At 43.7% G+C, this 17,788-nt stretch overlaps 1 protein-coding gene across 7 annotated transcripts in view; it reads left to right on the top strand.

Moving 5' to 3' along the window:
* Positions 1–17,788, top strand: part of LOC126996178 (solute carrier family 41 member 1-like) — a 45,517-nt gene that overhangs the window by 17,735 nt on the left and 9,994 nt on the right. For 4 of the 7 annotated variants that reach the window (XM_050856445.1, XM_050856444.1, XM_050856446.1 and 1 more), the window contains exons 3-7: positions 13,039–13,245; positions 13,765–13,944; positions 14,653–14,797; positions 15,549–15,695; positions 16,142–16,289. In XM_050856445.1, coding sequence (XP_050712402.1) covers positions 13,039–13,245; positions 13,765–13,944; positions 14,653–14,797; positions 15,549–15,695; positions 16,142–16,289 — 827 coding nt within the window. Of the gene's footprint in view, positions 1–5,740; positions 6,339–13,038; positions 13,246–13,764; positions 13,945–14,652; positions 14,798–15,548; positions 15,696–16,141; positions 16,290–17,788 lie in introns of those variants that run through there. The other 3 variants (XM_050856451.1, XM_050856450.1, XM_050856449.1) reach the window with 3 other exon arrangements.

Here is a 17,788-nt window from a genome sequence, read left to right as displayed (position 1 = left end):
CATCTTGTAGAACTGCTGGGATTTTCTTCGACTCTTGTGATCCTCTGGTGAGTTTTATACGGCATCTGCGCCATGAACGGGGGGAAGAAGAAAAAAAATCACCCATAAATACCCAGTTAGTTTTCTCTGTTGCCTTGAAAATATTAGTAGCTGTTTAAAAAGCCTCTCTTAGAAGGTGTTGTTGGTATTTCCATGTCCTGTTTTGCGAGCCTGGTGATAATTTGACACGACTTCTGCACCTGAACGGGGGAAAAAAAAATCACCCATAAATACCCGATCAGTCTTCTCTGTCGCCTTGAAATTAGTTGTATCTGTTTAAAAAGCCTCTCTTAGAAGTTGTTGTTTGTATTTCCATGTCCTGTTTTGCGAGCCTGGTGATAATTTGACACGACTTCTGCACCTGAAGGGGGGGAAAAAAATCACCCATAAATACCCGATCAGTCTTCTCTGTCGCCTTGAAATTAGTTGTATCTGTTTAAAAAGCCTCTCTTAGAAGCATGGGCGTCCGCAGGGGGGGGCAAGGGGGGGCATTTGCCCCCCCCTGGAAAATAAAAAAAATTGAAAAAATTACATGGAAAATACAAAATGAATAAAAGAACATAAACATTTCTCACCAGTTCATTCAGTTAAAGTAGATTACTACTCTCGGAACACAAATTGAAAATTTTGAAAAAAATTACTTGGAAAATGCAAAATGAATAAAAAAACATAGATTACTCAACAGTTCATTCAGCTAGGCCAGGTTATTACTCTCGGAACAGGAACTGGAGCCGTCGAGGATCTCTTCCGAACTTGTCAATGACCCTGTTCATTAGCTCGGTCTTCTGGCTGTTCACTTTGTCGTTTTGTTAATGAAATAAAATGAAAGAACAGACTCTGTTACTTCTATGTCGATGCCTGTTTGTATCAGACATGCCTGAGCTCTGAACATCTCCCAGTCTGATTGGTTCATGTAGAGTTAATTCTTAATTGATAGAATAATGTAGTTGTAAAATAATTTTTCCGAAATATTTGTTTTTCTTCAATTTTCTCTACCGGAGAAAATGTAACTGAGCTACTCTGTCAGATGAAAAAGTGCCACCATTTTGCATCTAAGCTCTTTCCTGGGAGCAAAATTTTTTCCAACGGGGAGGGGGACACCCCATCCCCTCAGACCCCTCCCCCAGGACAGCAATCTCAGGAGTCAGGACAACATTGCCCCCCCCCTGCATTTTTTTCTGCGGACGCCCATGCTTAGAAGGTGTTGTTGGTATTTCCATGTCCTGTTTTGCGAGTATTAATAGTATGACGCTTTCTGCACGGGCTCACCACGGCTGCGCGCTGACCAATCGGCCACCGCGCCCAACGATGTTCTTTTTGGCGGCGTCTGGAAACTTGCTTGGCCACATGTGACACAGGGTTGCTTTCACAGTCGTTTTGTTTGTTTTGATCGTTACCAATGGCTGTTATCGCCGCTATAGTATTTCCATGTAAAACTGGGCTATGGGGTAGTGGCGGCTGCGGGGTTAGCCTAGCCCCGCACCTTACCACACACACTCAACACCTCTTGCTTCCTGTACAGCCGCCACCACCCCATCGGTCAGTTTCACGTGGAAAACTATAGCGTCGATCAGTGCCATTGGTAACGATCAAAGCAAACAAAACGATTGTGAAAGCGGCCCTTAATTAATGCAGTAAATCAGCTATCATGTGTTGCCAATGCAGAGGGTTTCTTTATTTATCGTTTATTTCTTCCTTCTTTCCTTCCTTCCTCCTTTCACGCCCTCCTTTGCCTTACTTCTTCCACTCCCTCCCTCCCTCATTCCTTCCTTCCTTCCTTCACTCCCTCCTTAGCTTTCTTCTTCCTTTACTCCCTCCTTTTCCTTCTCCTTCCACTCCCTTCTTCCTTCCTTCCTTCCTTCCTTCACTCCCTCCAAAGCTTTCTTCTTCCTTCCACTCCTTCGTTTTCCTTCTCCTTCCACTCCCTTCTTCCTTCCTTCCTTCCTTCCTTCACTCCCTTCTTAGCTGTCTTTCTTTTGCCTTCCACTCCCTCGTTTTCCTTCTCCTTCCACTCCCGCTTTCCTTCCTTCCTTCACTCCCTCCTAACCTTCCTTTCTTCTTCCACTCTCTCCTTTTTTTCCTCCTTCCACTCCTTCCTTTCCTTCCTTCCTCCCCCTCCCTTCCTCCCTCCTTACACTCCTTTCCTTCCTTCCTCCCTCCCTCCTATCCTTCCTTAACCCTTCTACCCCTTCCTTTCCTCCTTCCTTCCTCCTTACTCCCTCATTTACTTCCTTCCTTCGACTCCTTCCCACCTTCCCTCCCACTTTAATTCTTTCTTCTCCCTCCCTCTTCCTTACTTTCCTTCATTCTTCCTTCCTTCCTTCACCGGTTTCTTTACTCCCTACTCCTCTGCTTCCCATTCTCCCCTTCCTTTTCTCCACTCCCTTCTCCTTGCTCCAGTATCCCTCCTCATTCTTCTCCTCTTCCTCTTCCTCTTACGCTTTCCCATACTCACATGCAAGGTCATACCCCCCTCTCTTCCTCCTCTTCCTCTTCCTCTTCCTCTTCCTCCTCCTCGCCTCACTATATCACTCACACTGTTTTGAAGCATTCACCACCTCCATCACCACCTGGATGCTCTCCCCTCCCCCCCACCCTCTCTCTCTCTCTCTCTCTCTCTCTCTCTCTCTCTCTCTCTCGGACACTCCCTTCACCCCCCTTCCTCCCTCACCCCTCCTCCTCTCTCCTCCCCTTGTTCTCCCTCTCAGTCCTCTTCCGCCTCTTCCTCCTCCTCTTCCTTCTCTACCTATTCTCTTTCTCTCCCCTCCCTTTGTTGTACCCTAGTTCTAGTTTTTCCTTCTCTTCCTCCTTTATCATATTCTGTCCTATTTTCCTTCTTTACTCCACTTTTGTATTGCTTTTTTACCACTTCTCTTTGATATTTTCTCCCTCTTTCTCTCTATCTTTTTTCGTTTTCCTTTTTTTCTCCTCCATTTTATCTTGTTTTCCTCTATCTTTGGCATCTTTGCGCTCTCTCTCTCTCTCTCTCTCTCTCTCTCTCTCTCTCTCTCTCTCTCTCTCTCTCTCTCATGTAATTATCTCACTCCGTTACCTTGCCATTCCACTTCTTCAGTTATTTTCTTTTTTGTTTCTTGTTTTCTCTCCTCCACCTCCTCCTCCCCCCCTCTCCTTTTATGTATGCAATTAACAGCTTTGCCTTAATTGATATATGCACATACTATTAACACACACACACACACCACTTCGTGGCGCAATTAACTGGTAGAGCGCTGTTTGGCTTCACGGTCTGAGAGGGCGACGGTTCGAGCCCGCTCAGGCCGGATTCTTTCTGGCGACAAGGAGAGGTTACTGTCCCGCCTTGAACAAGGGGGATGGGGTGTGTGAGGCCCCGGCAGTACCCAGAGATCGACTTAATTAATGAGCATTTGCTTTGTCGGGAAGGTACCTGCTGGCGATTATCAGGCCGTGGTGAATTACACACACACACATTCAAACTTTTTTTTCTAATATATGCGTCTGGTGAACCTTTGAACCGGCGGAAGGTGGATTAGACTGCTAGAAAGCAAATCTGAGCAGGAAAACACCAGTGAGAGAGTGTGTTATTATGCACCTGAAAGGTGACCTGCGAATCCTACATCCAGAGCCAGATCCAGAGAGAGAGAGAGAGAGAGAGAGAGAGAGAGAGAGAAGAGAAGACAGTATAGACAAGAAAAGAAAGGATTAAGCAAAAAGAAAACAGAAAAGAGATTATATAAGAAAACGAGAGAGCGAGAGAGAGAATATATATAACAAAAGAGATTATACAATAGGAAAAGAAATTAAAAAGAAAAAGAGAAGATAGATTATGCAAAAGAAAAACAAAAAGAGAGAGAGAGAGAGAGAAAAAAAAAAGACAGACTATATATGTACAAAAGAACAAAACAATGCACTGCAGGCTGGGGACTTTACCTGAGCGAGGGGGAGAAGTTGTTCTCTTGCAACAGATCCTGATCACTTGGTCTGCTGCCCCAACCTGCTGAAGGATATGCCTCGTTACGCCCTTAACAGCTGCTGCTCCTACGACAGTCTACAAGTAACACAACAACCTTCCTCTCTCTCTCTCGCTGCCTAGCTTTGTACAGAACAGATTTTTGAGCTATGTAATTCCTTCCAGACTCCCCCCCCCCCCCTATTCTTTTTTCCTTCCCCTTCCTCTTCCTCAGTTTTTGGTTCATCCTCTCTTTGTTTAACTTTGTACTGGGCAAACTTTGAGCTATATAACTCTTCCAGATTCTCCTTTTTTTTCCTTCTTCCACCAGACTCACCCCCTCCCCCCCCCCCATTCTTTTTTCCTTCCCCCTCCTCTTCCTCTGTTTCTTTTTCTCTTCATTCGCTGGTTTAATTTGGTTCATCCTCTCTCTGTTTAACTTTGTACTGGGCAAACTTTGAGCTATATAACTTCCAGATCCTCCTTTCTTTTTTCCTTCTTCCACATTCTCCTCCTCCTCTGGTTTTCTCTTCTTCCTCTCTATAAGTAACCCAATATCCAACTCCCTTTCCTCTCTCTCTGCCTTGCTTTATACAGGGCAGACTTTGAGCTATGTAATGCCTTTGCTGCCCCTTTTATTTTTTCCTTCTCCCTCTCCTCCTCTATTTTCCTCTTTTTTCCTTTCTATAAGTAACCCAATATCCAACTCCCCTTCTTCTCTCTCTCTCTCTCTGCCTCGGTTTATACAAGGCAAACTTTTGATCTATGTAACTCTTCCAGACCCTCTTTCTCCTCCATCCCTGCTTCCCTTCCTCTTTTTCCCTGTAAGTAACCTAACACCCTTCCTCTCACTGTACAGGGCAGATTTTTGAGCTATGTAATTCCTTCCAGACCCTCCTTTCTTTTTTCCTTCTCCCCCTCCTCCTTCCCTGCTTCCCTTCTTCTTTTCCCTATAAGTTACCCAACACCCTTCCTCTCACTGCCTAGGTTTTTGTACAGGGCAGATTTTTGAGCTATGTAATTCCTTCCAGACTCTCCTCTCTTGTTTCCTTCTTCCCCTCCTCCTCCTCCTTTCCTTCCTCTCTTTCCCTATAAGTTACCCAACATCCTTCCTCTCACTGCCTAGGTTTTTGTACAGGGCAGATTTTTGAGCTATGTAATTCCTTCCAGAGACCTCCTTTCATTCTTACATTCCATATCCTCTTCCTTCTCTGTTTTCCTCTTCTTCATCCAGTGGTCTAATTGGTTCATCCTCTCCTGCTCTGTTCAGCCCAGACCTTCATCCATATAATGTCTTTCATACCCCTGTTTTCTTTTTTCCATCTCCTTCTCCTCCTCCTCTTCAGTGTTTTCCCTCTTCTTCATGTGTTGTAATTTGGTTCCTCCTTTCTCTGCTTAGCTTTGAACAGGGAAATTTTTTGGATTTATTTATACCTCCTTCCAGACCCCCCTCCCCCCTTTTTTCTTTTTTTCTTCCACATCCTCAGCCTCCTCCTCCTTGTTCTCTGTTTTCTTTTTCTTCCTACTTTGGTCTATTTTGGTTCCTGTTTTCTGATTCACGCCGGTAACTGTAAAGCATCATTAAGTCGGGCAGCTCCGGTTCTTTTTGTTGTCCCTCCAAAAAGTCGCGTGAATCATGAATGATCTTAAGTTCGGGGGCAAGAAAGCTGATTGCTCAATGTGGGGTTTATTGGCGGCAAAAAATGCTGGACTGGCAACTCCTGCAGGACCTTGGGAGTTGGACAGGGAGACTTGAAAATGGTTGGAGCCAGTGGGGGAGAGCAGTTGTGGAGAGTGCAGAGGCAGTGTGCAGGTGTGAGTGCTGCTGGTGTGTGTGTCCAGCCCGTGCCCAGCCAGTGACCCAACAAGCCATCCCTCACCCCATCCAGGCCACGCTCCGTCACAGCCTGTCTCCACACTCCCTTGGCCCATCCCTTCCCTTCATCCTTTCCTGGGACTGCAGTTCATCGCCCCAAGACAGAATTTATGGAAGTACTCTCTCTCCATCCTGCTGCTTCAGTCCACAGAGGCAGAACGCTTGTGAGTGGGCATGAAGTAAGGGCCGTTAGCAGCCCCCTGCACAGCCCCCACCGCTGGCTGCTGAGGTAGCATTCAGTGCACTCACAGACTTTAGGAAAACTCTCCCCTGTGCCGCCCCCTGAAGAAGCCTCATTGTCACCCGGTGGTCAAGATGGTGCTGGCCGACGAAAACTGTCCGGAGAAGAGGATGGAGGCTGGGGAGGACACCGAGCCCATGGTGGCCAAGGAACCCAAGGCTGAGGTGGCCAAGGTGAAGGCCGAGGAGCTGGAGGTCATCGTGGAGGACCCAACCAGCGCCACGCCGACCGTCAAGACCAAAGTTAGGATTAAGGTACTGGCCGGCCTGCTCTGCCCCTTGTCCTCCTTTGGTGTTGCCCTCAGTGACTAGCCCTATGGGGACAGGATGCTACATTATTATTCTTTCCTACACCTCAACTACAAGCCATTTGGTGGGTCAGCACTTCCTCACTAGTTTACTTGAGCAGGTTTGTGAAAAGGAGCGGTCCGTTATGACTCTCTTAGATAGTGTTCAGAATAGTTTTTTACAGAATAGTTTAGTTAAATGCAGTAGGTTTGTGCCTCCCTTAGATACAGTACAGAATAGTTTTTACAGAACAGTTTAGTCAAGTACAGTAGGTTTGTGAAGAGGAGCACTCCATTATGACTCTTAGATACAGTACAGAATAGTTTTACAGAATATTTTTTTTGCAGAATAGTTTAGTTAAATATACAGTAGGTTTGTGAAAAGGAGCAGTCTAGAATAGTTTTGTAGAATAGATTTTAGAGAATAGTTTATACAGAATAGTTTTTTACAGAATAGTTTAGTTAAATACAGTAGATTTGTGAAAAGGATTAGTTCAGAATAGTTTTGTAGAATAGTTTTTACAGAATAGTTTAGTTAAATACAGTAGATTTGTGAAACGGATCAGTTCAGAATAGTTTTGTAGAATAGTTTTTACAGAATAGTTTAGTTAAATACAGTAGATTTGTGAAAAGGTGCAGTTCAGAATAGTTTTGTAGAATAATTTTTACAGAATAGTTTAGTTAATACAGTAGGTTTGTGAAGAGGAGCAGTCTAGAATAGTTTTTACAGAATAGTTTAGTTAAATACAGTAGATTTGTGAAAAGGATCAATTCAGAATAGTTTTGTAGAATAGTTTTTTACAGAATAGTTTAGTTATATACAACACAGAACAGTAAATAGTTCTTCCTCAGTTTTTATTCTCAGCCAAGCGAGGAACATTGGAACACATTTTGCTTTAGTGAGCGTCTGAACCGTGATGAAAGTTTTGTTGGTTAGAGAGAGAATGTGACTTGCGTGAATCCTGGTGCAGTGTCCTGTTTAGGGCGGCAAAAACAGGTCGCCATAAAAAGTAGTGCAGACTCACCCATCTTGCTCTTTCCCACCAAGCCAGACAAAGTGGGAGGAGGAGGAAAGGGAGGGAGGCGACAGAGAGAGAGAGAGGTGGAGGTGGCCAAGAGAGAGAGAGAGAGAGAGAGAGACTGAAAACACCACATCGTCCAAACTTGAAATACGGAAACAGTAAAGGAAAACAGTTAGCCATTCACTCATAACACAAACGACATTTAACACACACACACACACACACACACACACACACACACACACACACACACACACACACAGGAGGAAGGAGGGAAGGGAGGGAGGGCAAGAGAGAGAGAGAGAGAGGGAGAGGTGGCCAAGAGAGAGAGAGAGAGAGAGAGAGAGAGAGAGAGAGAGAGAGAAAGACTGAAAACACCACATCATCCAAACTTGGAATACGGAAACAGTAAAGGAAAACAGTTAACTATTCACTCATAACACAAATGACATTTAACACACACACACACACACACACACACACACACACACACACACACACACACACAGGAGGAAGGAGGGAAGGGAGAGAGAGGGGGAGGTGGGCGAGAGGGAGAGACAGAGACTTGAAAAATTCCACATCCTCCAAACTTGAAATACGGAAACAGTAAAGGAAATAGTTAAGTATTCTGACTATTCACTCATAACACAAGTGACATTTAACACATCCCCACCCCACCCCTTCCCTCACCCCTTCACATACCAGTTCTCCCCATCACATTCCACCCCACTCCATAATCCTGTTGCTTCAAGGCAGTTTCAACTCACCCACCCTACCCCTCACCCCTTCACCCCCTTACACACCCTCCAAGGCCTACAGGATTAAGTCAACAATGAGTAAGTGAGTAACTGGACTTAACATATCCTGCACCTCCTACAGTTCCTTGCCCTTTCCATATACAGGCATAGTGGCATCATGGCCCCCTCTGGCATTACCTATCCATTATCACTGTCAGGGCCACCAGCGTCCAGGTAGAGAGAGAGAGAGACCGAGGGAGAGAGAGATAGAGAGAATGGTCCTGGTGGTGGTGCCTCTCAACGACCTGCTCCTGGGGTTTATTTATTAGGGTCAGGTGGTGGTGGTGGTAGTGGTGGTGGTGGAGAGGATGTCACTCAGATGGTTGGTGTTAATGTAGTGAATGAAAATTGTAGGACTGGTTGGTTACTTGTTTCCTGGTGGTGGTGGTAGTGGTGGTGGTGGTGCTTGTGTGTGTGTGGTGGTGGGGTGGGGTGGGGGGGGCGCTAGGTGTTGAAGGGATTGTGTGATTTTCCTCTTCTTTTACCTTCTGTTTTTCCTCCTCTTTTTTCTCTTTCTCCTCCTCCTGTTTGTGGAAGGGATTTTTATTTATTTATTTTTTTTTTTTTTTCCTCCTGTATATTTTCCTCCTCTTCCTTCTTTGTTTCCTTCTCCTCCTCCTCCTCCTCCTTCTGTATGTTTTCCTCCTCCTCTTCCTTCTTTTTGTCCTCCTCCTCCTCCTCCTTTTCTTCCTTATGCTTGTGTTGAATTGACAGTATAGTTTCCTCCTCTTTCTCCTTTTCCTCCTTCTCTTTCTCCTCCTCCTTCTTCTTCATCTCCTCCTCCTCCTCCTCCTCCTCCTTTCAAATCACATACATCATTATGGCATGTATCTGGACTGACAGGATATGAAAAGGGTGTGGGAGGGAGAAGGAGGTGGAGTAAGGAGAGAGACATTTTAAGGGAAAGTGAGACTGATGAATTTTGAACATGTGAAGGACTCAAGGTATTGGTCATAATGGACAGGTGTGGGCAGGTGTGGGGTGTGAAGAGCAATCAGCAGGCATGATTTGGGAACTCTGAAAGGTGAATGGAAGCAGGTGACGGCAGAGGCAGGGAATGTGTGTGGAAAGCAAGTCTGTTCTGTGTGTGTGTGTGTGTGTGTGTGTGTGTGGAAAGGGGGGTAAGGGGGGGGGATCAGGCTAAACATGTGTGGAGATATGTGTGATGAATTAATTAGATTTGACACATATGTTCAAACCTGTAATTATCTGCTAGTGAGGGCAGGTTGAGTTCTGTTCACCTCCTCGGCAGTGATATTGGTGATGGGTAGCGGGCTGGTTGTGTGGAGAGGGAGAACCATTTGCTTTGGCTCTCCTTACTTTTGGTCATGGCCGAAGGTGAAATGAAGTACAGGAGGATGAGGAGAGATGCTGTGAGACCATTTTTATTCACTATCAACATCACTATCATCATTCTCATCGCTATATCATTCTGTCTGGTGATGTCTGAAGGTGAAATGAAGTACAGGAGGATGAGGAGAGATACTGTGAGACCATTTTTATTCATCATTCTCGTCACTATATCATTCCGTCTGGTGATGTCTGAAGGTGAAATGAAGTACAGGAGGATGAGGAGAGATGCTGTGAGACCATTTTTATTCACCATCAACATCACTATCATCATTCTCATTGCTATATCATTCTGTTTGGGTTTCCTTAAGTTCTGGTGATGTCTGAAGGTGAAATGAGTACAGGAGGATGAGGAGAGATAGTGTGAGACCAGTTTTACTCACCATCATCATCACTATCATCTTGTATCATTCTGTCCGTGTTTCTTTAAGTCTGGTGATGTCTGAAGGTGAAATGAAGTACAGGCAGCTGAGGAGAAATAGTGTGAGACCATTTTTATTCACCATCATCATCATCATTATCACTATCATCATCATAATCTTGTATCATTCTGTCTGGGTTTCCTTAAGTCTGGTGATGTCTGAAGGTGAAATGGAATAGTATACGAAAAGTTAAAGAGTTCATGGGTACTAGTTTCAGTCTCTGCTTACTTCACCTCCTAAGGGTGTAGGAGGGAGAAGGAGGTGGAGTAAGGAGATAATGGAACTTGAACTCACGAAATCTTTTAACTTTTCATATACTATTTAACCAGTTTTATATAGTTTGGAAGTGCACTTAGTTTAGTTCGTATACTATTTAACCAGTTTTATATAGTTTAGCATTTAGTTCAGCGCCATATGACCACGCAGTTGCGGCGCCGAGATGAACGCTCAAATGATCAATCAATCCTCCTCTTCCCCTTTCAAATCATATACATCACTGTGGCACGTACCTCAGGACTGACAGGATATGATAAGGGCGTGGGATGGAGAAGGAGGTGGAGTAAGCGGAGAATGAAACTCGTACTCGTGAAATGGTTAACTTTTCGTATACTATTCCACTCAAATCATATACATCACTGTGCCACGTACCTCTGGACTGACAGGATATGATAAGGGCATGGGATGGAGAAGGAGGTGGAGTAAACAGAGAATGAAACTCATACTCGTGAAATCTTTAACTTTTCGTATACTATTTCATCAAAGCGTCTCTGCCTCTATAATCCTCTTGCATTAAATCATAGTAATCACACCCAGACACGCACACAGATGGGGCACTTTAACAGCTGCATCACCCCGGCCACACTTGGGTTGCTATGTTTATCTGAATCATTAATATCTCAGACTTGTATTCCCTGCGCCTGAGATATAAGTCCTCCTCCTCTTCTTCCTTCTTTTTTTTCTTCTCCTTCTCCTTCTTCATTTTCCTCCTCCTCTTCCTTCCTTTTCCTCCTTTTCTTGTGTGGTAATTTTCCTCCTTCTTCTTCATTTTCCTCCTCCTCCTCCTTCCTTTTCCTTCTCTTCTTGTGTGGTACTTTTTCACTCTTGACCCATGAACCATTCACCTCATTACCTCTACCACTACCCTTCTGCCACATAGATATACTTTTTGGTACATCATTCACATAACTACCTTCACAGTTTTATATTCCCTGCACCTGGAATACACACACAACCATCTTCAGGTACTCTCTCACTTCGGACCATACAACCATTCACCTCACTACCTCTTCCGGTACCTCTCACAGACCTTCTAACTCTCTGGGTACTGCTTTGACTATTCACATAACCTCAACACACTCTCACAGACCTTCTAACTCTCTGGGTACTGTTTTGACTATTCACATAACCTCAACACACTCTCTCACAGACCTTCTAACTCTCTGGGTACTGTTTAGACCATTCACATAACTTCAATACACTCTCTCACAGACCTTCTAACTCTCTGGGTACTGTTTTGACCATTCACATAACTTCAACTTCAATTCCACAGTCTAGCATGCACGCCTTCTAAGATTAGCATTAGCACTCTTTTGTAGGAGCAGTGAGTAGCAGGCTTTTTTATTATTATTATTTCCTTTTTTTCCCTTGAACTGTTTCCTCTACTGTAAAAAGAGATGGGGGACTTTTTTTTTCACAATTGTTTCCCTTTTTTTGCCCTTGAACGGTTTCCTCTACAGCAAAAAAAAAAGTGGGGGGATTATTTTTTCACCATTGTTTACTTTTTTTTGCCCTTGACCTGTTTCCTCTACTGTAAAAAAAATAAAAAATAAATGGGAGCCTTGTAACACCTTTGTCGCCCGCCCCCCAGCCCCAGGACAGTGTCGAGGGCAGCGGCATCAGTGGGGGGTTTTCGATGTTATTATTACTCACTGTCACCCACTTGAGGTATAATTGGCAAGGTCCTGAGTGGATGATGCCGTACATTTCCTGGCAGTAAAGCTGGTGGTGGTGGAGGTGGTGGTGGTGGTGGTAGTAGTGGTGATATCCCAGTGTTGCCAGGCCCCTCCTTCTCCCACCACCTCCTGTCTCATATCTTACCCTAATACAACACACAGCAACACAACAATTAAAAGGTGTTGGTGATGGGGATGGGGGTGGGGGTGGTTTCCCAGTGTTGCCAAGCCCCTCCTCCTCCCACCTGCCTCACACCTTATCCTTGGTCATCCAACACACAACAACACAACAATCAAAAGTGGTGGTGGAGGTGATTAACTCTACCATCACACAACGCTTCACTTCCTGGTTGTCTAAATGCACACCCGTCTCACTCACTCTCGGGGAAAGCTGCCTCATTACTGCCTGGTGAGACTGTGTTCCTTGGCAGTGATATTGGTGTTGGGTTAGAATATTACAAACAAAACAGGCAAGTGACATAAACTTAACCCCCCACAGCTAACAACCCCCAACAGCTTTTACATGGGGGCAAAAATGTGTGTTTCAAGGTCACATTTAGCAGGGCGACAGGGTGTTTCCTTGGCAGTGATATTGGTGTTGGGTTAGAATATTACAAACAAAACAGGCAAGTGACATAAACTTAACCCCCCACAGCTAACAACCCCCAACAGCTTTTACATGGGGGCAAAAATGTGTGTTTCAAGGTCACATTTAGCAGGGCGACAGGGTGTTTCCTTGGCAGTGATATTGGAATTGCGTTGGAAGCATTACATACAAAACAAACTACCTAAAATTAAGCCACAAAGGTAACCATGCCAGCAGCTTTTACACGAGGGCAGAATTGTGTGTTTTAGGGTGGCATTGATGAGGGCAATGGATTGTTTTCTTGGCAGTGATATTGGTGTTGACTCAAAGCATTATATACAAAACAAACTACCTAAGATTAAGACCCAACAGCTATTACACGAGGGCAAAATTGTGTGTTTTAGGGTCGCATTGAGGAGGGCAATGGATTGTTTTCTTGGCAGTGATATTGGTGTTGACTCAAAGCATTATATACAAAACAAACTACCTAAGATTAAGACCCAACAGCTTTTACACGAGGGCAAAATTGTGTGTTTTAGGGTCGCATTGAGGAGGGCGACGGGTTGTTTGAGGAGCGCTCCACCTCCTCAACCTCCGATGATGACCAGGGCGCCTCCCTCCTGCAGGCGAGTAACCTGCAGGAGGACTCTGAGAGCAGCCTGGCCATCCTGATGCAAGTGATGGTGCCGTTCCTCGTGGCCGGCCTGGGCATGGTGGGCGCCGGGCTGGTACTTGACTTGGTGCAGGTGAGTGTGTGTGTTTGTGTGTGTGTCTGAATATGTGTCTACTACTGTGTTCTTGTTTTTCTTTTTCTTACTGATGTCGTCCTTTCTTTCTTTTCTTTTACTTCTTCTTCTACTTTTTCTTTTCTTTTTTCTCTTCTTTTTGTTTAACGTCCTTATTTTCCCCATGAGGTTGGAAATGGCTATGAATCTTTCCCACTCTTGATGATCCTTTACTCTTTCCTCTCTGATGTGTTATTCCTGTCTCTCCCAATACATCTTCTTTTCTTATATATGTTCAGACCTATTGATACCCACACCTCATATATTTAAAGTACTCTGTATTCACCTTTTTTCATAACCAATCTACCCAACCTAGCACCGTTTTCTTTATTCCAACACTTGCCCCTAAAAAATACCAGTGAATTACTTATTATGTTAGACGTTTCATCACATACTAAACCCATTCACTGGATCATAAATACACAAACATCAACTCTTGCGTACCAGTCTCACGTCGTCCGTTCCCTTCCCCCTCCGCAGCACTGGGCAGTCTTCCAGGACGTTAGTGAGTTATTTATTATGGTGCCGGCGCTGCTGGGGCTCAAGGGCAACCTGGAGATGACCCTCGCCTCCCGTCTGTCCACCCACGCCAACCTGGGCCACCTGGACAAGAGGGAGAACTGCCTCTCGATGATTGTGGGGAACATGGCGCTCATCCAGGTGGGTATTTATATTGGAGTAGATGTATTAGAGTGAAGAGTTTTGGTCGTGTCTTTAGTAGAGAAGGTATTTATAAGCTTGACGAGGGGCAGGTGAGGGACAGGGAAGACTTGTGTAGGGATATGATGAAGTAAATGGGGGAGAACATTTATTAGGATATTTAATAGAATTTCAAGGAGTGGGAAGACTCTTGTAGGATTTTAATGAATATGGGTAAACATGTATTAGGGTACATATTTTATTGTATTTTAAGAAGCGGAAAGACTCTTGTAGGAATTTGATGAATATGGGAAAACATGTATTAGGATATTTTATTGTATTTTGAGGAGTGGAAAAAGACTTGTAGGAATATGCTGAATAAGTGAAAACATGTATTAGGATATATTATTGTATTTTAAGGAGTGGAAAGACTTGTAGGAATTTGATGACAGGTGAAAACATGTATTAGGGTATCATATGTTTCTTTATGGAGTGGAAAGACTCTTGTAAGGATATTATAATGCAGTAGATATGGGAAAACATGTATTTGAGTGTGTATCCGTTGTTTTTGCTGCTTACTGTACTATTAAAAAAAATTATGGTTGGTATAAATCGTATTAGAGTATATTATAGAGTATGTCACAGTATAGAGTTTTGGTTGTAGTTTTTGTAGAGGAGTCACTTTTAAGCTTGACCTATGCATAACCAGTGGCCCTTTCTCATCCACAGTGTCAGGCCATAGTGGTAGGTTTCCTGGCCTCCGTGGCGGCCGTGGTCATGGGTTGGATTCCCGAGGGCCACTTTGACCTCCTCCACGCGCTGCTGCTGTGTGCTGCGGCCCTGGTCACCGCCTCGCTGGCCTCCTTCATCCTCAGTGAGTAGTGGTGGCGCTTGTAGGAGTAGATGTAGTGGTGGTAGTAGTAATAATAGTAGTTGTTTTGATTGTGATAGTAGTAGAAATAGTAGTGGTAGTAGTGGAAGGAGAATGAGGAAGTAGTTTTAGGAGTAGTAGTTGTTGTTTTTGTAGTAATTGTAGTAGTTTTGATTGTAATGGTAGTAGAAATAGTAGAGAAGGGAGTAGTTTTAGGAGTAGTAGTTGTTGTTTTTTGTAGTAATTGTAGTAGTTTTGATTGTAATAGTAGTAGAAATAGTAGAGGAGGAGGGAGTAGTTCTCTTGCATAGCTGACTGTTTCTTACATTGCTCATAAAGATATTAAGTAAACACCAAATCAAACCATTACATATCCTATAGAAACCACCAAGAGACTCAATAACAACCCTCTCCCACCTAACATTCCACCAAACACACCCACAACCAAACTACTCTCTTGACCCACCACCAAAGGCCCTCACACCATGCACTCATCCACCTAACTTACCATCCAACTCACTCACAACCAATATACTCTCACAACCCACCACAAGAGGCCCTTACAACATGCCCTCTTCCACCTAACAAACTAATACACTTCTACAAACACACTGCTGTCTTGACCCACCACCGAAGTCCCTCACATCATCCCATCGTCCACAGAACATATCATCAAACGCACCTACACACAATATAATTTCTCGACCCACCACCCAAGGCCCTCACACCATGTCTTTTTGTCCCTCCTCTCCAGGTCTCATCATGGTGGGTGTTGTGATCCTCTCCCGCAAGTGTAGGATCAACCCCGACAATGTTGCTACGCCCATTGCCGCCTCGCTGGGGGACCTCACCACCCTGGGACTCCTGGCATGGATCGCCTCGGTGCTTTACATTTCAAAGGGTCAGTATGGGAGGGTGATTATTTGTTTTCTTCTATTTTCTCATTTTTTTTCTTTTTTTCTTCTTTTTGGTCTCTACGGTGCCATGGGTTAGAGGGGTAAGGAGGTGTTTTGATTCCTTTTTCTTTCATCTTTGTTTTCTTCTGTCTTCTTCTTTTCTTCTTTTGGTTCATTACAGTGCTAAGGGTCAGGTTTGTTTTCTTTTCTTTCTCTTTTCTTCTTTCTTTCCTCTTCTTTTCTCTGTGTTGTATTTTTCAGCCTCATGTTTGTAGAGTGGGATTTTTTTGTGTGTAGTTTTTTGTTAAATATTTCAGTTTTCAGTTTAAATAAGAGCAAAGGAAAATAATTACATAAACTTTTGTGCCTCATAATGTCTGCTAAAAGTCCAACACAGGCTCCATAGACCTCATTTCCAGTGACTAAAGGTTCATGTCTTCCTCCTCTCCAGGGACCGACGTGTGGCTCTCCCCCCTGGTGGTCGTTGGGTACCTGCTGTCCCTGCCGCTGTGGGTATGGCTCGCCTCACGCAACAAACACACCAAAGAGGTCCTCTACTCAGGCTGGACTCCGGTGATCTCGGCAATGATGATCTCAAGGTACGTCCCTCCTTATGTGTGCCTTCGTTTTGTCGTGCCATTGTTCCTGTATTGAGTTTGTGGTATTGGTCGCATATCTAGAGTACGGTACCTGTTTTTTCCTTCCCTTGTCTTTGTTCCTGTGTTGAGTTTATGGTATTGGTCGCATATCTAGAGTAGCTGTTTTTTCTTACCTTGACTTTGTTCCTATAGTCTTTGGTATTTGGATGTAGTGAGAATTGAAAACACTGGAAAAATAGGAGTGTGGAGTACCAACTGTTTTGTCCCTCTCTTGTCTTTCTTCCTATATTTAGTCTGGTATTGTTGAGAAGTAGTGAGAAATGAAAACACTGGAGAAATAGGAGTATGGGCTATCTGTTTTGTCCCTCTCTTCTCTGTCTTTCTATATTCAGTCTTTGGTATTTGGGTCATAGTGAGAATCGAAAACACGGAAAAAATAGCAGTTCGGATCATGAAGGAGAGAAATCAAATATACTATAAGCACTGGTATTTGGACGCAGTGGGAATCGAAAACACGGAAAAAATTGCAGTTCGGATCATGAAGGAGAGAAATCAAATAGCAGTGGGAATCGAAAACACGGAAAAAATTGCAGTTCGGATCATGAAGGAGAGAAATCAAATATACTATAAGCACTGGTATTTGGACGCAGTGGGAATCGAAAACACGGAAAAAATTGCAGTTCGGAGTATGAAGGAGAGAAATCAAATACACTATAAGCACTGGTATTTGGACGCAGTGGGAATCGAAAACACGGAAAAAATAGCAGTTCGGAGTATGAAGGAGAAACGGCAACTACACTATAAGCACATTAACCATTCATATGTAAAAAAAAAAACTCCCTCCTTCCTGTCCTCCTCCTCTATCATGTCTACTACTATTATGATCAACTTTGTCTCCTCCTACTACCACCACTATCATGTCTACCACCATTATGATCAACTCTCTGTCTCCTCTTACTATGTAACTGCTTTGGGTTTTGCTAGGTTAGGTTAGGTTAAGTTTAGGGTATCTTCAAACACAAGATGGCCAGCTACTTATAGTGTAAATCAACAAAGAATGGCCTCACTTTGTTATATATAAAGTCTCATTAGTAAGGAAGCATATATGAATTTTCTGAGTCAAGGCCTATAGTAACTGTTTTGGGTTTTGTTAGGTTAGGTTAGGTTAAGTTTAGGGTATCTTCAAACACAAGATGGCCAGCTACTTATAGTGTAAATCAACAAAGAATGACCTCACTTTGTTATTTAGAAAGTCTCATTAGTAAGGAAGCATATATGAATTTTCTGAGTCAAGGCCTATAGTAACTGTTTTGGGTTTTGTTAGGTTAGGTTAGGTTAAGTTTAGGATATCTTCAAACACATGATAGCCAGTTACTTATGGTATATATCAACAAAGAATGACCTCACTTTGTTATATAGAAAGTCTCATTAGTAAGGAAGCATATATGAATTTTCTGAGTCAAGGCCTATAGTAACTGTTTTGGGTTTTGTTAGGTTAG

The sequence above is a fragment of the Eriocheir sinensis genome, chromosome 9 (assembly GCF_024679095.1).
Source record: "Eriocheir sinensis breed Jianghai 21 chromosome 9, ASM2467909v1, whole genome shotgun sequence".
Lineage (NCBI taxonomy): Eukaryota > Metazoa > Arthropoda > Malacostraca > Decapoda > Varunidae > Eriocheir > Eriocheir sinensis.
Note: the sequence above shows the minus strand (reverse complement) of the source record. Positions and strands in the feature narration are given on the sequence as shown.